The 21,136-nt window shown below is 49.4% G+C and overlaps 1 protein-coding gene across 3 annotated transcripts; it reads right to left on the minus strand.

Moving 5' to 3' along the window:
• Nucleotides 1-7,691: 7,691 nt before the first annotated feature.
• Nucleotides 7,692-21,136, minus strand: Naca (nascent polypeptide associated complex subunit alpha). 3 transcript variants are annotated; one of them, XM_006987362.4, is made up of 9 exons: nt 20,981-21,136; nt 20,064-20,135; nt 10,949-17,506; nt 9,798-9,883; nt 9,470-9,547; nt 8,579-8,725; nt 8,203-8,331; nt 7,974-8,096; nt 7,692-7,842 (listed from the first exon to the last, which is right to left on the minus strand). In XM_006987362.4, the coding sequence occupies exons 2-9, from the start codon at nt 20,131-20,133 to the stop codon at nt 7,828-7,830; spliced, it is 7,206 nt and encodes a 2,401-aa protein (XP_006987424.3). In that variant the 5' UTR covers nt 20,134-20,135; nt 20,981-21,136; the 3' UTR covers nt 7,692-7,827. The 3 variants fall into 3 exon arrangements, with proteins under 3 accessions (XP_006987424.3, XP_006987426.1, XP_076410151.1); XM_006987364.4 differs by lacking the exon at nt 10,949-17,506 and having other exon boundaries at nt 20,981-21,111; XM_076554036.1 differs by lacking the exons at nt 10,949-17,506; nt 20,981-21,136 and adding an exon at nt 20,835-20,857.

Here is a 21,136-nt window from a genome sequence, read left to right on the forward strand (position 1 = left end):
AGAGACATCTCTGGGAGTTCAGGGCCACCCTGGTCTACACAGTAAGTTCAAGGACAGCTTGGTCTATATAAGGAGACCTTGCCTCCACGTCCCACGCAAAGCATTTGTGTGTGTATTTGCATGAGTAGAGTTACTTTGAGAGGCCAGAAGAGGGTGTCACATCCCCTAAAGTTGTAGTTACAGGCAATTATGAGCTGCCCATTGTGGTGCTCAGAACTAAATGTAGGCTACTACAGCAGTATGTGTTCTTAAGGCCTCAGCAATCTCTCCAGCACCCAAGATTTCATTTGAAATAAGCATAACATCATTAGTATGTAAGATTGCCTTCATCTTTATAAGCTGTAAAATTACATGTATACCAAAGAACTGTTTCAAGAAATTATGATTAATCAGTAAGTGTTTACCTTGTATTACTTTTTATATACTTATATACATACCCAGGTTGTATAAAAATTTGTTCTGTGATCACTGGCAAAAATTGAAGAAGTTGTGCTTTTGCTGTATGTGGCATAAACCTGTAACTGCAGCATTCACGACGTAGAGGAAGGAGGGTCAGGGGCTCAGCGCCAGCCTTGGCTACACTGCAAGTCTGAAATCTACTTGGGCTATAAGACTGTGTCAAAACTTCTTTCAGCTCTGCTGCTATAGAACTGTGAAGACAACGTGTATGTCAATGAGGCTACCTTTAATAAAGATACATGTCTGTATATGTGCATACACACACATTGGTGTTTTGTTTTGTTTTTTGAGACAAGTTTTTTTCTGTGTAGTCCCAGCTGTCCTGGAACCAGCTGTTCTCAAATTCAGAGATACCCCTGCCTCTGCCTCCCAAGTGCTGGGGTTAAAGATGTCCACCACTGTACCCAGCTTCAATAAAGTTACTTAAGGATGCTGAAATGCGATTTTTTTTTAAAGTTTTGTTATGTTACCTAGTGGACATTGAATTTCTAGGCATAATGTACTGTCTGAAATGGAATTTTGGGACCTGGAGAGATGGCTCAACAGTTAAGAGCACTCTCTGCTCTTCCATAGGAGCCAGGTTTAATCCCCAGCACCCACATAACTCCAGTTCTAGGGATCCAATGCCCTCTTCTAGCCTCTGAGGGCACCAGAAATACAAGCGGTACACAGACACACATGCAGATGAAAACCCCCATAGACATCAAGTAGGATTAACATTGAAACAAACCACCACCCTCATGGCTAGCCGAGCATGTACGACCCTAGCCCATGGGCAGTGAAGCAGGATCAGGATGCTCATCAGGTACGTAGTGAGTTTGGCTGCAGGATGAGACTCTGGAGAAACAAAAATCCAGACTTTTTTTTTTTTTTTGGTGCAGGAAATTAAACTCAGGGACTAGGCAGGCTCTCTCCACTGCTGAACTAAATCCACTTGGTTGGGCCTAGATCCCCACTTCCAGAGAAAGGGCAGGTGCTGTTTTCTGAAATAACAAAGTTCCCAGTCCTTCTGAAGATTCTACCAAACCTGTTCATCTCCCAGGAAGACCACAGCAGCCATACCAGGTGGAAATCAACAGTCCCAACACCAGTGAAGTTCTTTTCTTCCAGACCTGGGACTTCCTGAAGACCAGGGACTTTTTGGTTCTTCGAGACAGGGTTTCTCTGTGTAGCCCTGGCTGTCCTGGATCTCACTCTGTAGAGTGAGAGGCTCTGCTTCCCAAATGCTGGGATTAAGTGTGCGAACCCACCGCCTGGCTTGAACCAGGGATCTTGTATATGCTAGGCAAACATTCCAATACTGGGCTAAACATCACCAGCTTGAAATACATTTTTTTTTAGTACTGGGTATTAAACACAGTGTTTTATACATGCTAAGCAAACACCCTACAGTTGAGTTGTATTCCTAGTTTTTTGTTTTTTTTTTTTTTTTTTCCTTCGAGACAGGGTCTATGGAGCCCTCTAACTGTCCTGTAACTCACTGTGTAGATCAGGTTGGCCTCAAACCCAAAGATCTGCCTGCCTGTCTCCCAAGTCCTAGGATTACAAGCATGAGTTACCTGTCCTCCTGACCATTAAAAATATGTCACTCGTTACTCTGATTGGATAAGAACTGATGGCAGGTGTTCGATTTGGTCTGCAAGCAGTAGTTTGCTAACCTCTGCATATGGACCCCAAAGTGTAGGGAAATTATTCAAGTTAAGCTTAAGAAGGAAACAGAGCATGGTACCTGCCTGTGACTGTAATTCTGGCACTGAGGGTGGGGGGTGGATCAGGCATTCAAGGCCATCCTCAGCTAAGCCAGTGAAGGCCAGCCTGGACTGTATGAGACTAAACAAAAATTTAACAAGGTAGGTCACAGGTAGTACAGGCCTGTAATCACAGGCCGAGGCCAGAGAATCTCAAGTTCAGGGTCGCCAGCCTGGACAGCCGCTCTCAGGTATAAAGGGTTAGCATCATGGTGCGTCTAGGTGTGGCGGGTGTGATGCTCTCGGTTCAATGCCCAGTACCGTGAAAGACAAAGTAGGCTAACAACAGTGGCACTAGGCCAATGGCATTAGGTTCCTCTAACAATGGGATGCTGTTGACGTTGAACAGCTTGGTAACAAAATACAGATGAATTGAAAGTAAAGTAACAGACTAGAAGGTAACATTCAGAGAACTCAGCCCCAAATTTCTGGGAGTTTCCCTTTATCAAAAGTTCTTTGGAAACAACTGTCTTTTGTGAGTCACTTTGGAAGATTCAGGTCCACTGCGTGGCAACCCATAACCCACTCCTCCTCTACCCCGTTCCTTTGCTTGCTCCTGTCTTTCCCAGCCCCATCTCATGGATTTCACATTGGACTTCATGCCTTTAGCTGTAGTCTCAACCACTAGCCTTGTGACCCAAGTTGTAACAGGTTTGTCTTGCCAATGTACTGACAACTCAATTTCTGACTGGGGCAAGGTCAAGACTCAAACACAGGGTTACTGTGTTGTCTCCTGCCCTTCGTCTTTATTTTCTTACAATTTAGAAACATCAGTATGACGATAATGGCGAGGTAAACTACTGTGCCTTGTTTGAGCTTTCTCATGTTCTGAAGTTGATTTGGTAATTCTAAGGTCTATAAATAGGGGCCCACCATTAGCAAGAATATTTCTAGAGGAAGAGGCTTTAAAAGGTTTAAACATCAAAGAAAAAATATTGAAAAAATTATTCTTGCAAGGTAGTATACGCTATCTCTGTGGCAATGCATAACTATAAAAATATCCCGAGACTGGAATTTTTGCTGGACCTTACAGCCATACTTAATAACTCGAGGTCACTTAACTAAGACTGTTTCTGTACTGTACTTGGCCTGTTTAACCTGCCTTTAAGAGAACAGTGTAACAACCAGCCTTACTTGCCTTGGACTTTCTATGTAATCAACTTTTACAACCTAAGCTAATACATAGCTTTAATCTTAAATTTATACTCTTCTCTGTCCCTGTTCTATGAGTAATTCATATGTACACGCATGCTGTGATAGTCATTTGCTGAAAACAGCGAATAGATTGGAAGCTGCTTTATAAAATGAATATCCACCACACATGCTGAGACCATTATTCAGATACTGCTTCACAGGATTAGTTATCTTGGTCAGTTGGAGTTAGTTACTCAATCCCTTGTTAAATGCTGCTAAAGATGTTTGTAAAAGTAGCCTTCATTCCTGCCTCGTGTGATGTTTTGTTCTATTTAAAAACAAAAGAGCAAAGCTCTTTGTCAGGGATACAGACAGACAGACTTTAGATCTTCAGGCAGAGACTCAGACTCACACAGCCAGAGTAGATGGGAGAGTGAGGTAGAGAATTCAAATCTGGCTTTGCTCTTGGTGATGACACCAGGGGAAATGCTTTCAATTCTCCCCTTAATTCAACACCTAAACATTGGCGACTGACTTCATTACTGTGCTCAAACCGCCCGTACCTCAACCACCACCTTTCAGAGCACATGTGTACTTACAGGCAGCTGAGAGGGGGCTCAGGCGGGAAAGCGCTCGCCACATTAGGAAAGACTCAGTCGGGTGGCAGCGCACGCCTTTAACCCCAGCACTCGGGAGGCAGAGCCAGGCGGATCTCTGTGAGTTTGAGGCCAGCCTGGGCTACCAAGTGAGTTCCAGAAAAGGCACCAAAACTACACGGAGAAACCCTGTCTCAAAAAAAAAATTAAAAAGACTTAGGTTCAGCTCTCTAGTAGCACTCATATTAAAAACAAACCGCAGATGAAGCAGTGTCCATCTGTAACCCCAGTCCTAGTAACAGATGGATCCCTAGGATGATGATAAGCTATTCTAGCCAAATTCATTCAGGTTCAGAGGGAGACCCTGGGCATAGAATTTGGGAGTATTTGGGAGGCAGTTTGAGGTCAGCCTGGTCTACCCAGCTACTTCCAGGCCAGCCAAGGCTATAAAAGTGGAGAACAACTGAGGAAGACCCTTAACACTGATCTCTGGCTTCCATGCACATGCAAATACACACAGTGGATGCACTCACAGGAACACATTCACAGACAGATGTGCTAGCTCATGTCAAGCCGAAGCAGGATTGCTGGGAGCTGCAGGCCAGCCTGGCTTTACAAAGTGAAACTCCCCAAAGACAAAACCTGTTAGGTATGGCTGCTCAAGCCTGTAAGGTTGTACTCCAAAGGTTTAAGAGGGAGAATCTTGAGTTTGAGGTGTGGTTCAGATCCAGGTCATTACAGGCTGCAGCAAAGCCTGCATCAGAACTCGTGAGGGGCTGGAGAGACGGGTCCTGGTGAGATCACTGCTGCTCCTGCAGAGGACCTGGGCTTGTTCCCTGGCACCCACAGGCTGCAACGCTAGTTCCAGCAAAGCCAACGACTTTTTCTGGCCTCTTTAGGCACCAGACATGCATGTGATTAACACACAGGCACACTTAAAAACCTAACCACCACCCCCTCCCAACATAATCTTAAAAATTGTTAATTCACATAACCAAAAAGTTGATGTTGTCAGTCTGTTATGCCAGAAACACATATGGGCATGGTTTTGTCTTCAGACAATGCCAGTGTTTGCAAAGTAACAAGCTTACAAGCTATGTGGATTTTATTTGGCTACAATGTGCCAAGTAGTTCTGATTCCTTGCTTGATGGCAAACAAGACAGACAGGCAGACACACACACACACACCACCTCATCCCCTGCCCCTCCAGGCAGGGTTTCTCTGTGAAGCTCTGGCTGTCCTGGAATTCACGCTGTAGACCAGGCTGATCTGGAACTCCACCTGCCTCTGCCTCCCAGAGTGCCACCAATTTTAATTTTGATATTAACTCTCAGAACACAACACTTTAGAATGTTACGGGATTAAAGAAGCCACAGAATGCAAAGGAAGAAAGCTGATAGAGGCAAAGAAGGTCATACTGAGTTTGAAGCCAGCCTCATAAAACCAAAAGGAAGAGCATTGGATATGTGTAAAGCAAATTCAGTGGTATTTAAGGTGTTTAAATTTAGTTCTACAAACAACAAAAAGCCGGTTTTCCCCAAACCCTTTTAAATGAGACTGAGCTGAGACTTTTTTTTTGAGACAGGGTTTCTGTGTAGATCAGGCTGGCCCAAACTCACGAGATCCGCCTGCCTCTGCCTCCTGAGTGCTGGGATCAAAGGTGTGCGACACTTCCACCTAGCTCGACTTGGTTTTGTTTTTTCTTTTTGAGACAAGGTCTCTGTGTAACAGTCCTGGCTGTCCTGGAACTCGCTTTGTAGACCAGGCTGGCCTCGAACTCAGAGATCCTCCACTAAGCCCAGTGCTTGAAATAAATCCTGATTAATCCTGATCAACCCTAAGAGCTCCCATGTTGAAAGCTTAGTCCCTTCTGATATGTCAACTTCAGAAACACATCAGGATCCCTCTTTTGCTTTTTAGCCTCCATTAAGTGAGTTTTGTTCCACTTGCTCCTGCCTTCACGCTCAGCCTTGCAACAGTGTTTGAACCTTAACAAAATCAGCACTTCTTCAATTCATGTCACCCTTTTCTGACAGTCTCCTATACCATAGGCTGGTCTCAAACTCGGTATGTAGCCAAGGATCATCTTGAACACCTGACCCTCCTGCTCCCAATCTCCAGTGCTGTTACTGGGTACGACACCATGCTAGGCCCAAGTCGGTTCCCCCACTACCCTGTTACAGCCACAGGAAGCCCACTAGCCTAACAGTTGATAGGTTTTTTTGAGACAGGCTCCAACTTTGTTGGAGTTGGAACTATGCAATCTAGACTGGCCTTGAACTCATGATCCTCTTTCTGGTAGAAGACAGTTCTTGTCATGGATGTCACTGGGGGTGGGCTTTTAAGGTCTCAGATGATCAAGCCAGGCCCAGTGTGGCATTTCCTTCCTGATGCCTGCCAATCCCGATGTAGAACTCCATGTCTGCCTGCATGCCCATCCTTCCCGCCATGACTACTGAGTATCTGAACTGGAAGCCAGTCAGCCCCAATTACATAGTTTCTTTGTAAAAGTAGCTGTGGTTACCAGGCAGTGGCGGCACATACCTTTAATCCCAGTAATCAGGAGGCTGAGTCAGGCACATCTTTCTGAGTTCAAGGGCTACAAAGCGAGTTCCAGGACAGCCAGGACTGTTACACAGACTGTCTAGAAAAACCAAAACCAACCAACCAACCAACCAACCAACCAACCAACCAACCAACCAACCAACCAACCAACCACGGTTATGGCGTCTCTACACAGCAGTAGAATCTAAGACATGGACGAACAAGTTTCTTGATTGTAAGGACTGGTGTAGCCAATGACAGGCACATAGTAGGTCTCAAAGATGGTGAGAGGTTATGCACACCTAAATCCAGCACTTGGGAAACAGATCTTTGTGAATTCAAGAAAACCCTGGTCTACCTAGTGACTTCTAGAACAGTCAGGGATATGTAGAGACCGTCTCAAAACAAAACAATTAGATGGTTGGCAAAATGGCTAAGGTGATGAACAAGCTTGCTACCAAGCCTGACACCTGAGTTTATTCCCAAGCCCATGTGGTGAAGAGAACCGACTCTGGCAAGCCGTCTTCTTAGTGTCATGGGGGGGGGGGCTCCACGTCATGCACACACACACACACCGCACACAAATAAGTGCGGCAACTCTTGACGAGACTTGTCTGGTGCCAGAGTTTAGAAGAGGGCACTGGATCTCCTGAGCTCACCTCAGACAGTAGTGAACCTGGATCCTCAGGAGAGAAGTCAGGACTCACACCTGCTAAGCCATGTCTCCTGCCCCAAACACAACAAAATCCAAAAAGGTGTGGTGGCTCACACCTGTGATCCCAACATACAGGGAGTGGGCGCAAAAAACAGACATGGATTTGAGCCCTTCTGGGCCAGCTCGGGCTACAGTTTGAGCCCTGTCTCAAAATCAACAAAACAGGTGTGCTGGTTACTTGTCACCTAGAGGGGGAAGATAGGGTCTCTCCATGATATAGCTCTAAAGTTCACTATGTAGACTGTCTTCAAACTCACAGGTCCTCCTCCCTCCTAAACGCTGGGATTAAAGGCATGCACCACTATGCCTGTCCAGATCAACAAAATTTTTTTTTAAAAATAATCGTCTACATAGTGTACGTACACACACACACACACACACACACACACACACACACACACACACACACACACACACACGCCTGAAGGTGGTGGTAGTATTAAAATTGAGCACCTTCAATTTACTTTCAGGGAAGAGACCAAGCACCTAGTGAGTTCATCCAACAAGAAGCCATAGCTTTATTAGTGATAGAAACAGTACAAATTTCAAACCAAGCTGTAGTTCCACTTTCGAAACACCAAAAAAGGGAGGGGGGAGGCGGAGAATGGAAGTGTCCTTGCTGTCAAATAGTTACATTGTTAATTCCTGTAAAAGGGGGGAAAAAGATATTAGAGGCGTTTACAGGCAAACAGGTCATTATATTCTAAGGCATCTCAGGCTTTGGAATGAAGCCTCCTAAGTGACGGGGAGGGAAGGAACAGAGACGGGCCACTTACCATAATAGCATTTACAATATCATTACTGTTGTTTTTCAGGGCTCGGACCGCCTTTGCTCGTGACACATTTGCTTGTGACATGACCAGTTCTATGTCCTTAACCTCCACACCTGTCTCATCAACCTAAGGGGGGAAGAGAGTCTTAATAAAGAACAACTTCAGCAGTGTTTTGAAGCACAATCTGCCAACACAGACAGACTAAATAAAAGTTCACAAGACTGTGGCATACCTCTTCCTCCTCACTCTCCTCTTGTACAGTCGGAGTCTGAGTATTTTCCTGAATGTTTGAAACAGCTTCACCTTGAACCTTGAACTTCTCAGCAGCTGCTAACTGTGCTTGCTGAGACAAATCTTCAATCTACAGGGCAGAGAACAGAGGCACATGAGTACATCTGTTTGTCTAGGTAGAAACCGCACCTCAGGCCATGCACTGTTTGTTAACAGAGTATTTGCCCTCACTTTGGACTCACTGTAGGAAGAAGTAAGCAGCTGTGTCTAGAGATTTTTGGTATCACAACTGCATGAGAAGGGGCCAAACATCTGACCCCAAATAACAGTGATACTGGTCTGGAGCAAATCACCCCAAACCCTCACCCTTCACCAACCTTGGCTTCTCCAAAAACTATGTAGGTGTCTGAAGCTGGGCTCTTGTAGACATCTGGTTTTGTGATGACAAAGAGGATATTTTTAGATTTCCGGATAGTGACTCTAGTAACCCCTGTAACCTGTCGAAGACCCAGTTTGGACATAGCCTAAAGAAGAGAAAAGAACATTAAGTTTCTAACTTTAGAAGCAGCTTAAAAAAAGAAACAAACAAACATAATATCACATTCAACACCCACAGCACTTTTCCTGGGTTAAATTTATTAAGGGAAGACTAGTTGAGTGTTTTCAGCTGCAGCAATTACCAGTTGTACCATGGTGCCTTATTTGTGGAGACAGTCCCATGTACCCTAAACTAGCTCTGAACTTCCTCCACAGCTAGCCCTTAATGCCTAATCCTTCTGCCTTGGTGTCCTGCACCCCAGAACTTCAATCCTTATTGATAACTCCACCTTACCTTGTTGTTGGGTTTTTTTTACTCTTTTGTGGAGCCCACCACCCACCTCCCAAATAAATCACACATGGAGGCTCATGTTTAATTATGAATGCCCAGCTTGGCTTAGTTTCTGGCCAGCTTTCCTTAACTTAAATTATCCCATTTACCTTTTGCCTCTGTGTTTTTCCTGTTCTCTTGCTTCTGTAAATCTTACTCTTACTCCGTGGCTTGCTGTAGGGCTGCCCCTGAAGTCCTCCTCCTCTGGCTGCTAGCTAGCTCTCCAATCCCAGATTTTTCCCTGTCTATACATTCTCTCTGCCTGTCAGCCCAGCCTATCCTTTCTCCTGCCTTGCTATGGGCCAGTTCTTTATTAGACCATCGGTGTTTTAGGCACAGTAGCAGAGCTTCACGGAGCCAAAGAAATGCACACAGCTAAAATAATACTCCACTGCATTACCTTCCTGGCCTTCTTCTCACTCCGACTCTGTTTTGCTTTACTGACAGGTTCTTCATCGATTTCAGCTGCTGCAGCCAGCTGAGAAGACAAGAGTTTTGAGTTGAACAGATCCCAAGTTTAGGATGCTTGTTTCCATGTGGTTTTGCTTTACAAAAATTCACAGTTCAAACAGTCATGTCTGTTATAATCAATCTTGGTTCTCCAGACCCTCCCTTTTTTTGAGACATGGCTTTACTCAACACCTCGGTCTCAGATTATAGGTCCTGGCTACGACACTTGTCTTCTAGTACTTTCCTGACTCAATGTAAATTATTAAGAGAACAAGTACCTGGGCTTGTTGTGTGGTTGTCTGTGTGGAGTCTTGTTCCTCGAGCTCTGGTACTGATTCATCACTGTCGGATTCTGTTCCTGACCCTAAGATGACAGAAAACTTTTAGTTACAATAGAATTTTAAAAGGTGGCACCTCATCATGGCCTGCCTGAACTAGCTCCCGCTGCTTTATGCAAGGCCTTACGAAGCTAAATGCCTTCTACGACCCAGCCCGAGGCCTCCAACTTGTAGGACTCCATTGAAGGAACATTCTCAGAGACGGGGGACAGTCACCACACTGCAGGCGGCTAACAGGCAGTGACTGTCTTCTCTCCCCAAGGTCTCCATTTCTTGGCACAAACACCAAGCATCACGTGATTCCAAATTTTACCCCCAGCCCAGTCACCCAGAAATGTTTAGACAAAAGGCATCTTTTAATACAATTAAGTGGAAACCCTTTAAAATGAGGTTGGAAGGTCAGAAGCAGCTGTGTACACACAGTCTGCCTTTCAAACCAGTCACTGAAAGAATTTCACCCATCACTGGAATGCCTCCATGTTGTTAAGCTCTAACAGTTCTCACCTCTACTAGATACAGACCCGTGATTCCCCCACTTCCAAATACAATTCATACATCTTAATTTTCCTTCAATTGAAAGGCCAAGCATCAGTAAATTCTACTGGAAGGGGAAGAAAGCATACACCCACACCATTCATAGGTCAGGAAAAAACACGTCTCTACGTTTTTAAGAAAAGGAAGTCCCTGGGCAACTGGTAGTTACTAAGTCTAAAACAAAACAAAACAGCTTCAAGCTTTCCCTTCTGTTTATTTTTAAAAAAGCAAACTCCAGGCCCAGGGACAGGGTTAGTGGTGTGGTAGGAATCAGAGTACACTAAAGGCCTGGTGGTCTTGGTTTTCACTATCAGCTCAGGCAGGCCATAAAGGGTGGTTAGACCCAGGGCTTAGCCTGGCTCACAGTATTATCTGAGATGATAGAAACCAAGATTTAGTTCCACATTCCTAGAGCGTCTACACTTAGTTGTCATTCTATGGACTAGCCCACAGCCAAGCAGACGTACTGGACAAGCGACGCATCCTAGTTAGTACTGGTGGGCAGCCCCAGAGGGTGTGGCCAACACACCATGCACACGGCAAACCAAGGCAAATACCCTTGTTGTTCTTCAGAACAGGCTGCTTGGCAGAGGGGGCTGGGGCAGGGATCCCAGCAGGTTTGGGGGTGGGCATGTTGACGAGGACCGGCTGGAAAGGCACTCCCCCAGAGACTGCTTCCGGGGGAATCAGAGGCGGCAGCTCATCCTCATCAGCAGGGGCTGGGAGCTTAGAGGATGATTCCAGCACTGACCCAGGTGAGGACTGAAGAAATGGCTGTTTAGGAAGCAGAGGGGGAACTGGGGAGGGAGCAAGAGTCAGGGAGGCTGGTGGGGTAGGCTTTGGAGCCCCAGATGCTGCTGACCCAGCTTCAGGAAGGGCTTTGTCAGAAGTAACTGCTGCCAGAGGGGGAGTGATCTGAGACTCAGGAGAAGCATCCACAGGACTCTTTGGGGAATGGAGACAATCATTGTCTTTTGCAGGGAAAACAGGCCGAGCTTTTGAAGTTTTTGGCGAGTCTTTCTCCACAGAGACTGTCAGAGGGGCTGGAGCTACTGCAGAAAGGAGGCCCTTTGTATCTTTCTTCGCGGAGGGATCTGAGCACTTAGGGGAAGCAGAGTTCTTCTTGGCTCTTGGGCCTTTCTGAAGGGGAGCAGTGCTGACCAGAGCACTTTCTGGAGGGTCTTTCTTTGCCGGGAGCGTTTCAGATGCCTGAGGGCCAACAGTCCCTGTGCTACCTGTGACAGAGGCTGGGGGAGTAGGGGGGTCTTTGGGGGAGGAAGAAGTGATGGAGGAGAGAATGGAGACCTCTTTAGAGGGGAGACTCACAGATGGGAGAGTAGAGGGCCCTTTGGAGGATGGGGCCTCTTTTGGAGCTGAAGGAGCGTTAACGGTGGGGGCAAGAACTCCTGTGGAGGTTGAAGTTGCTGAGGTCTCCTTGGGGGCTGGAGCCCTCTGGGAAGATGAGGATGTTGGTACCTCTCTGGGGAAGACAGGAGCCACAGAAGAGATAGCAGGGGCCCCTTGGGGAGATAGAGCTGTTGAAATCTCTTTGGAAGTCTCCGTTGCTGCGGCCTTTTTAGGAGCTGGGACAATGAGGGCCCTTTCAGGAGATGTGGGAGCTGGGGTCTTACTGGGGGGGCTGGGGGAAAGGGGAGCCACAGCTGGGGCAGTGGAAGCACCTCCAGGAGACAGGGCTGCCGGGGCCTTTGGCGGAGAGGGAGCCATCTCTGGCAGGGAGGTGGTGGCAACGTCAAGGGAGGGACGTGCCGGACCCTCTTTGGGGGCTGAATTCTTGAGTGCCTTTTTGGACGATGGTGTTTTGGGACTCTTTGATGGGGAGGGAGGAATCACAGCCGGGGCAGCACCGGGAGACGGCGCTGCTGGAGCTTCTTTAAGAGCTACAGGCATTGGGGCCTTTTTATGGGGGGAAGGGTTCTTGACTGGGGGAGCAGGCGTGGTTACTGGAGTCTCCCTGGGGAAGCCAGAAACCCCCTGCCTGTCAGCAGGGATGGCTCTGGAGGCTGCAGAAGCTGAGGCTTTCTGTGGGGTGGGAGGGTTTTCCTGTGGTGCAATGGTGACCCCAGATACTGCTGGTGCTTCTTTGGGTCCTGCCATCTTAGGGGCCTTTTGGGGAAAGGGAGCAGTCTCCAATGGAGTACTAGTGACCCCTTCAAGAGATGGGGTTGAAGTTTCTTTGGGTGCTGCAGATTTGGGGGACTTTTTTGGGCATGATACTGCTGCATTTTCTTTAGGGACAGCAGTTTTTGAGGTCTTTTTGGAGGAAGAAATCTCCAGGGGTACAGCTGTGACTCCTTCGGGAGATGGTTTTGCTGGAATTTCTTTAGGGCCTGCCATTTTGGGGGCCTTTCTGGGAGATGAAGGGATCTCTAGTGGTCCAGCTGTGACCCCTTCGGGAGATGGGACTGTGGGCGTTTCTTTGGGTCCTGACAGCTTAGGGGTCTTTCTGGGGGAAGGAGGAGTCTCCAGTGGGGCAACTGTGACCCCTTTAGAAGATGGGGCTGCTGCTTTAGAGGCCTTTTGGGGGGATGACGTCGCTGAGGTTTCTTTGGGGGTCACAGTTTTTGAGGTCTTTTTGGGGGAGGGAGGAGTCTCTAGTGGCATGGCCGGAGTTTCTTTGGGGGCTGCCGTTTTGGGAGCCCTTTGGGGGGATGGTGTTGCTGAGGTTTCTTTGGGGACTACAGTTTTGGGAGCCTTTTTAGGGGAGGCAGGACTCTCAGCTAGGGTACCAGGGGAAGGAGAGCTCTCCTGTGTCGCATTTGTGACCCCTTCAGAAGATGGAGTTGAAGCTCCTTTGGGGGCTGCAGTTTTTGAGGACTTTTTGGAGGATGGAGAAATCTCTAGTGGAACAGCTGTGACCCCTTCGAGAGATGGGGTTGCTGGGGTTTCTTTGGGAGCTGCAGTTTTGGGCGGCCTTTTGGGAGATGACGCTGCTGAATTTTCTTTGGGGGCTGCAGTCTTGGGGGCCTTCTTAGAGGAGGGAGGAATCTCCACCGGCACGGCTGTGATGCCTTCAGGAGATGAGGTTGCTGGGGTTTCTTTGGGGGCTGCAGTTTTAGGAGCCTTTTTAGGGGAAGATGCTGCTGAATTTTCTTTAGGGGCTGCAGTCTTGGGGGCCTTCTTAGGGGAGGGAGGAATCTCCACTGGCATGGCTGTGATGCCTTCAGGAGATGGGGTTGCTGGGGTTTCTTTAGGGGCTGCAGTCTTGGGGGCCTTCTTAGAGGAGGGAGGAATCTCCACCGGCATGGCTGTGATGCCTTCAGGAGATGGGGTTGCTGGGGTTTCTTTGGGGGCTGCAGTTTTAGGGGTCTTTTTTGGGGATGTTGCTGAACTTTCTTTGGGGGCTGCAGTCTTGGGGGCCTTCTTAGGGGAGGGAGGAATCTCCACCGGCACGGCTGTGATGCTTTCAGATGGGGTTGCTGAGGTTTCTTTGGGGGCTGCAGTTTTGGGGGCCTTCTTAGGGGAGGGAGGAATCTCCACCGGCACGGCTGTGATGCCTTCAGATGGGGTTGCTGGGGTTTCTTTGGGGGCTGCAGTTTTAGGGGCCTTTTTAGGGGAGGCAGGACTCTGAGCTAGGGTATTAGGGGCACCTATGGAAGATGGGGTCCCAGGCCCCTCTTTCTGGGTTGCAGTTTTGTGGGCTTTCTTGGGGGAAGGAGCAGTCTCCGATGGAGCAGCACTGACCCCTTCAGAAGGTGCAGTTGAAATTTCTTTGGGGGCTGCAGTTTTTGTGGACTTTTTTTGGGATGGAGTTGCTGAATTTTCCTTGGGGGCTACAGTTTTTGAGGACTTTTTGGGGGATGGAGAAATCTCTAGTGGCACAGCTGTGACCCCTTCGGGTGGAGTTTCTTTGGGTGCTGTAGTTTGGGGAGCCTTTTTAGGGGAGGTAGGACTCTGAGCTAGAGTAGCAGGTTCACCTTTGAGAGATGGGGTCACAGGAACTTCTTTTGGGGCTCCAGTTTTGGAGGGAGAAATCTCCAGTGCCACAGTGGTGACCCCGCCTGAAGGGGTTGGAGTTTCTTTGGGGGCTGCAATCTTAGGGGACCCTTTGGACGAGGTTGAATTCTCACTGGAGGCTACAGTTTTTTGGGTCTTTTTTGGGGACGGTGAACTCTCTAGTGGCGTAGCTGTGACCCCTTCGGGTGGGGTTTCTTTGGGGGCTGCAGTTTTGGGAGCCCTTTTAGGGGAGGTAGGACCCTCAGCTAAGACAGGAGGGGTACCTTTGGAGGGTGGGCTTGTTAGAGCCTCACCGAATGCTTCAGTTGCTGGAGACTTTGGTGGGGAGGGAGGAGCCACAGCTGGTGCAGGTGGGGCCTCTCTGGGGAGCTGGGGTGCTGACACTTTGGAAGCTACACCTTCTGGTGCCTTTTTGGAAGGCATAGCTGAGGCATCCTTAGGGGACATTGATTTTGGAGTCTTTTGGGAGGGAGAAGTCAAACCTGGGACAGCAGTGGCAACTTTGGGAGATAAGGTTGCTAAAGCTTCTTTGGGGGTTGCAGTTGTTGGGGCATTTTTGAGGGAAGGGGAAATCTCAGTTGGAGCAATGGGGGCTCTAGTAGGAGATGGGGCTGCAGGGGCCTTTGGGGGAGACAAAGATGTCACAGCTGGGACACTTTGGAGCAACAGGGTTGCTGAACTATCTTTGGGGACTGGAGTCTTTTTAGAAGAGGTGGGAATCACATCTGGTACAATAGGGGCCACTTTGGGAGGCTGGATTACAGAGACCAGTTTGGAAGCTGTAGCTTCTGTGGTCTTTAGGGGGGAAGGAGTAATTTCTGCTGGGACCTTTTGGGGGGATGTAGAAGTCTCCACTAGGGCCCCTTCAGGGAAGGGAGGAGTCACAGTTGAAGGAACAGGGGCCCCTTTGGAGGACGGAGAAACAGGAGAAAGCTTAAGTGAGTCTTTAGGGCTTTGAAAAGAAAGACTAGCCCCAGGAAGGAAGGCAAGCTCAGGTGGAGAAAGAGGAGATGACAGGTTTGCAGGAGAAACATCTGGGATAGCAGAACCCTTCTTAGATGATGGCCTTTTAGTCTGAGGAGACACACCAGTCTCTAAAGATGGGGAATCAGTTGGATAAACCAGAGTGCCTTTCAAAGACACAGAAGCACCAGAGTCTCCTGGGTGCCCTTCAGGAGAGGAGGCCAAAGATGCCATAGAGGAAACAACATCAACTTTCTTTGCACCGGAAAAAGAAATCCCAGCTGGGGGAGGAGCGGGAAAGTGTACAGACTTGCGAATTTCAGGGGCCAATGCCAAAGTGGTCACAGAAGCAGAAACATTTGCGGGGGGACAAGCCATAGATGGAGCCATAGGACAACCTTCAGAGGCTAAAGGAGCCAGAGGTGAAGTGGTAGGAGTGGATGTTTTAGAAGCAGATGTACCTTTGGCAGTCTTAAGAGCCAGCTCTTCGGGATCAGAAGACTCTAGAAGAGATGGAGCCATTGCTGGAGCAGCGAGAGAACACTTGACCGACAGACTGACAGGGTCTGTTTTGACAACAGCAGTTGGGGAGTCAGCACTCTGGGCTGCCCTCACTACAGGGGCAGGGCCTTCCGCAACCTTCTTTGTTACAGTGTCTTCTGAAGGTACCCCCAAAGAGGACGCACTGGGAGGAGGAGACTCTTTATGTGCTGTCAGGGCCAATGGTAGCAGAGTGGGGTCTCTTCTGGTAGGGAGTCCTGCCTGGGCCGCAGAGCTGGGGGCGCCTACATTTACCAGTACTGAAGTGGGGAGATTTCTAAGGCCTTCAGTGGCTGGCAGAGGAGGAACTGGTACTCCTAGAACAGCAGGGGAAGCTGGGTCTCTGCTACCCGCAGGACCTGACGGGACTGGAGGAGACGCTGAAGGGGCAGGTGCAGCAGAAGTGGCAGAAGGGTGATCCGGAGCAGGCTGGACGGCTCCAACACACCAGACAGGAGTTTCTTTGAAGGCAGTTTTTTGAGAAGCAGGAATCTGTGTCGTCAGCAAAGGCTGCTGAGTGGCATTAGAAGGATCTTTGGGAATGAGAGAGGCTCTAGGAGACAATGAAGCAGCTGCATCTGAGGAGCCAGGAGGGCCACAGAGCACACCAGTAACAGCAGAGGTGCCGTCATCAACAGACGGAGCCCCCACTGAAAGAGCTGCCAGAGAGTCAGCAACCAGCTCCTGTCTGGAAGGAAGGAGTCCTGCCTGGAAGGAAGGGAGGGGAGGAACTGCAGATCTCTCAGATGGACAGGATGCCTCAACAGCAGAATGACCTACAGAAATGGTGTTACTCGCTGTAGGACCTGACTGACGTAAAGGCTGGATAGGAGGATCCAAAGAACTGTGATGTAAAGGTGGAAGATGCAAGCCCAGAGAAGTAGGGGGGGCCGGGAGGGTGCTGGGAGTTACAGTGTTTTGAGCAGGTGAACTAACAGGTCTCTTTAGGTTAAGGCTTAACATACTTTGTGGAGTCAGAGCTGAGGAAATGGGGATGCCTTTGATTGGAGAAGTGATGGTTGGAGTGATGGACAGTGTTTGAGGAACAGGTGGAACAGAGGCCAGGGGGGCTTCAAGGTGGGCAGGAGAAGCACTGATTACATCTGGAGGACTCGGGGCAACACCTTTCAGACCCAGGACTACCTGAGAGGGGACTTGACTGGTAGAGGCCTTTGGTTCTAAAGGAGCAAGAGGTGGCAATGGCCCAGGCTCAGCTACAGCAGCTGAGGAAGCTGAGGTGGGAGGGTGAGGTGGAGATACAGGACTCTTCTGAACTGAGCGGGGAGCCACGGCAACCAGGGACAAGGGGACTGAGGAGGCCCGGGCACCTTTCTGAGCTGGACCTATCATGGGAGAGGCCAAAGCTAAGGCAGCCGGGGAGATGGGAGGCCCTATCAGGTGAGGCAGGAAAGTTGGAGTAGGGGGGGCAGTCCCCAGAGGGGCAGCTGTCTCCGAAGACGGCAGGGGAAAAGGGGCTTCAAAGGGGGCTGAGGAAGTACTGGGGGAAGGGAGGGGGGCAGGCTGATTAGCAGTTACTAGAGGGCTTTGTTGGGGGGCCAGGGAGCAAGGAGGGGGGGGAGGTCCAGGTTGCCCTAAAGCAGCAGTAACATTCAAGGCTGAAGACATAGGAAGCACAGCTGGAGAAAAGCAAAAATAAAATAAAATAAAAAACAAAATAATAAACGGAGATAAAGGGAGGGGAAAAAGGTGAGTTGTGCAGCCCAAGTTGGTAACATGCCTCACAGGAAACAAAGGAGTTTTAACTCTGAGAATGAAGGTCACCAAACAGGATTAGAAAAAGGTGACAAGCAATATCAACTTTCCCTGTACATATTTCAGTGATTAAGTGGACTACATCCTTCTCATTTCCCAAGTTCTACAAAAATAAACCAACTATTTTAAGGTGGGGCAAATGGTCTGAGACTAGCTCATCTCTAAATGGGGAGCACAGGCCCACACCCTCCCTCTGTTACTGGGGATTAAGCCTAGGGCTTCACACATGACAGGCAAGATTACTATATAGCCTTAGCCCTTTTTTGAGATAGTCCCACCCTTAGGCTGGCCTTGAATTTACAATCCTCCTGCTTCAGCTTCCTAAATAGCCGGGACTAGAAGACCAACCTAGAGTGGACTGAGAACATGCCTTCTTCCCCCTTCCTTCACAAAACTGACACTATTCCCAATGCTCTGTTTTTAGACAGGGCCTCACTATGTAGCCCCAGGTGGCTTGGAACCCAGAAGGGTCTAGCTGTCTCTATCTCTGCCAGGATTACAGGTGTTGGCCAATGCTTTCTGAGCAGTGCTAACATGAGGAATCGAAAGGGTTTAGGGTGGGATCTGATTATGCTGGAGTAAGTTTTAGAAAGTATATACCTGGCCTAACTCAGTTCTCCTAGAGCTGAAACTCTTCATCATTTAATACTCAGTATTAAACACCAAGTCTCAACCAGAGTGGTCTATATACCATACTCTTATCTCCTTTTCAGCAATATTAGCTCTTTAAACATTGTAACAAATTAATTATGACCCAAGGAAGGGGAAAGTAGGAATTATATCATGAAACTAGCCAAACTGTTAAGACACACTTTAGAAGAGAATTATAATGAAAAATAAAAAACAAAAAAATACAGGTTCCCACCCCTTGATCTAGAGAAAAGCATACATGCTACTTAAACAGACCACCATTTGGCACTGAAAAGATTTCTAAAAGGGGGTGGGGGTGGTTCTGCCATTTGAGCTAACACTGGATTAAATCAAAGAACCAACAAACGATAAATACCTAGAAAGGCTAGAAAATATTAATAAAAAATCCACAACACCCAATCTCACAAGCCACTCAACCAGTTTATTCCCAAGTTCTTATAGGACAAGGAGGTAGGTGGCTGGACCAGTCTTTCCGGGAGAATTGGTAGGCCAAAGCCTTCTAATTATAGTGCAAACACTTCTAAACATGTTAACTAGAATTTAAAACATGGAATATGCTTTACTGGACCTAAAGGCAGGACAAGATCCACATGACTTGCTTTTATACTATAACCAATGCCCTGATTTGTCCTCATTCATTCCAGTAAGACTAATTACAGTTACAGACATCGTGTATGCCTTCAATACCTAACATGTGCAAGCTCAGACTAATTGTTATCTTTAACAACACTAAGGACTGCTTTAAAATTAGTAATTTTAAAAGCTGGAACCAGAGTATTCTAAATCCATGTAAATTTCAGCCTCCACACTTGTAAACTGAATTTCACTCGTTTGGCTCGGCAGCTGCGGATCCCCAGAGACCACTCCTTTCCCGGCTGCCCGTTTCCCAGGTCAGGGCACCCACCTCCTTTCTGGTCTAGCAGCCAGACTAATCCCTTCAGCTGCTAAGATCAGACAGGTGGGGAGGAAGGACTTCAATGCTTGAGTATAAATAACTTTAAATCCAAAAGAAAACAGAAACGGCCCATTGAGTAACAATTAAAGACCAAGTAGATAGAGGGCACCCCTCATTTAGTTCTGCAGAACTGACTCGGCATGACCATTTCATGTTCAAGTTTCCCATGAAGACGTTCTAACCAGCATTCAGGCCTATCTTCACACCACATTCTACTCCAGTTGAAAGCCACATCTATTTCAGCCCTGGGTTCCATATATTGGAACTATTCCAGTACACTACAAGTATCTGAGCATTATCAATCCCTACAACTTAACTAACCTAGGCTGAGGCTCTCGTTAGAACACGCTTAAAAGGAGCACATATCTCATCCAGACATGTGACGAGAGGCTCAGTGCCAATCACGGCTAACTAAAACCTGGACGCCACTTGCTGGCCAGAACTTCACCAAAGCTCAGGTCTCCTTGGCCTGCCTCTGCCACCCAGCCCCTGCCCTGCTCAGGTTTCCTGTAAGATGTGTAGATTCCACAGAAGAGCTTTTCCAGCAGCTGGTGTAACTCACACAGCAAGCTAGGGAACCTGTCCATAAATCTTAAAGACACCATTTTTTATTCTCTTCCTCTGAGGTGGTGCCCCAGCGCCGGCAAGATAGCAGTTAAAACTTGTACTAAAGCTACGACCCCATTTTAAAAAACTTTTATTAAATGACCGTGAACTCAAAAAGGCAGAAACGAGTCTATCATCCTGCCCACCCACCAAACGGCTTTGAGGATCCATTTTAAATTAACAGCCAAGAGAGCTAAGGGGCACCTTACCTGTCTCAGCCTGAGGCTGTGGCAACTCCTGCTCTGTGGCAGGGACGGTCTCTGTGGCTTCACCAGGCATTTCTGAAGGGGACAAACAGGAAGCCCGAATTAACCGGGGGCGAATTCCCCTGCCCGGTCCGGAGACAAGTATCCGGGAGACAGACAGACAGACACAAAACCTGCATGGGAGAGGGGGCCGGCCAGAAAACCAACCACGAGGCCCCCGGGAGACAACGTCCCCCCCAAAAAAAAACTCCTGGGAAGCGCGTGAGACGCCCGTGACTCGGCCCTCAGATGGCGACCGAAGCTGCCCCGGGGGCCGCTGCACTGAGCCGACGGCAGGCGCCCCGCGGCCCCAGCCCCCCGGGCCGCACCAGGGCAGCGGCAGCAGCAGCAGCAGCGGCCCCACCGCGGCCTCTGCGCCCACGGTCCGGCTGGCAACCCCGAGCTTGCAGCAGGCGCTGGCTTGGCCCGCGGCCCGTCCAAGCAGCGCCGCCGCGCCCGGGACCCCCGGGCTCCGTCCTTTCCGCTCCCAAGAGCCAAGCGGAGCACGGGACGGGACGCCGCCTGCCCCGGCAGTCCCCGGCCGCAGGGCGCCCGCGACCCCCGAACCTCCCCCCGGGGCCCGGCCGCGCCCGCCCTGGCCCGCTACCGCCGCGGTGGCTCCCGCGTCCGTGCCCGCGGCCCGCTGCCCCGCTCTCCCCGCCGGCTCGTCCCCGGACCCCAGCCGCGGGCCCCATTTTGTGCGCAGGCCCGACCTTCCCCCCCTCCGCACCGCACCGGGAGAGGACGGCGTGGGGACGCCGAGGCCCCCGGCCCGGCCGCCGGAGCCCCGCACACGGGCGCCCCGCGGCCCCGTGAGCCCGCCCCGGAGGCCCGGAGGAGGATGGCGGCGGATGGAGAGCGGAGGCGCCGGCGGCACTCACCGTGCGGAGAGCGCGGCACCAAGATGGCGGCGGAAGGAGAGCGGGCGAGAGCGTCAGCGACGCACGCCGGTGGCAGGGGGAAGCCGGACGCCGGGGAGGGCGGGGCCAGCGCGCGCTTCCGGGTCAGGCCCCGCCCCCCGTCCGCCCTGGCAGCCT

This window comes from Peromyscus maniculatus, chromosome 18, assembly GCF_049852395.1.
Source record: "Peromyscus maniculatus bairdii isolate BWxNUB_F1_BW_parent chromosome 18, HU_Pman_BW_mat_3.1, whole genome shotgun sequence".
NCBI classification, from domain to species: domain Eukaryota; kingdom Metazoa; phylum Chordata; class Mammalia; order Rodentia; family Cricetidae; genus Peromyscus; species Peromyscus maniculatus.

Bases quoted from the DNA above. Each gene is read 5' to 3' on its own strand.
- Naca (XM_006987362.4), bottom strand. From the start codon at position 20,133: ATGCCTGGTGAAGCCACAGAGACCGTCCCTGCCACAGAGCAGGAGTTG. The intron at 8,332-8,578 runs GTTGGTGAAGGG...TCTGCCCTGTAG, and splicing joins TAGTTTTTGGAGAAGCCAAG to ATTGAAGATTTGTCTCAGCA. The intron at 8,097-8,202 runs GTATGCCACAGT...TTCCCCCCTTAG, and splicing joins AGGAGAGTGAGGAGGAAGAG to GTTGATGAGACAGGTGTGGA.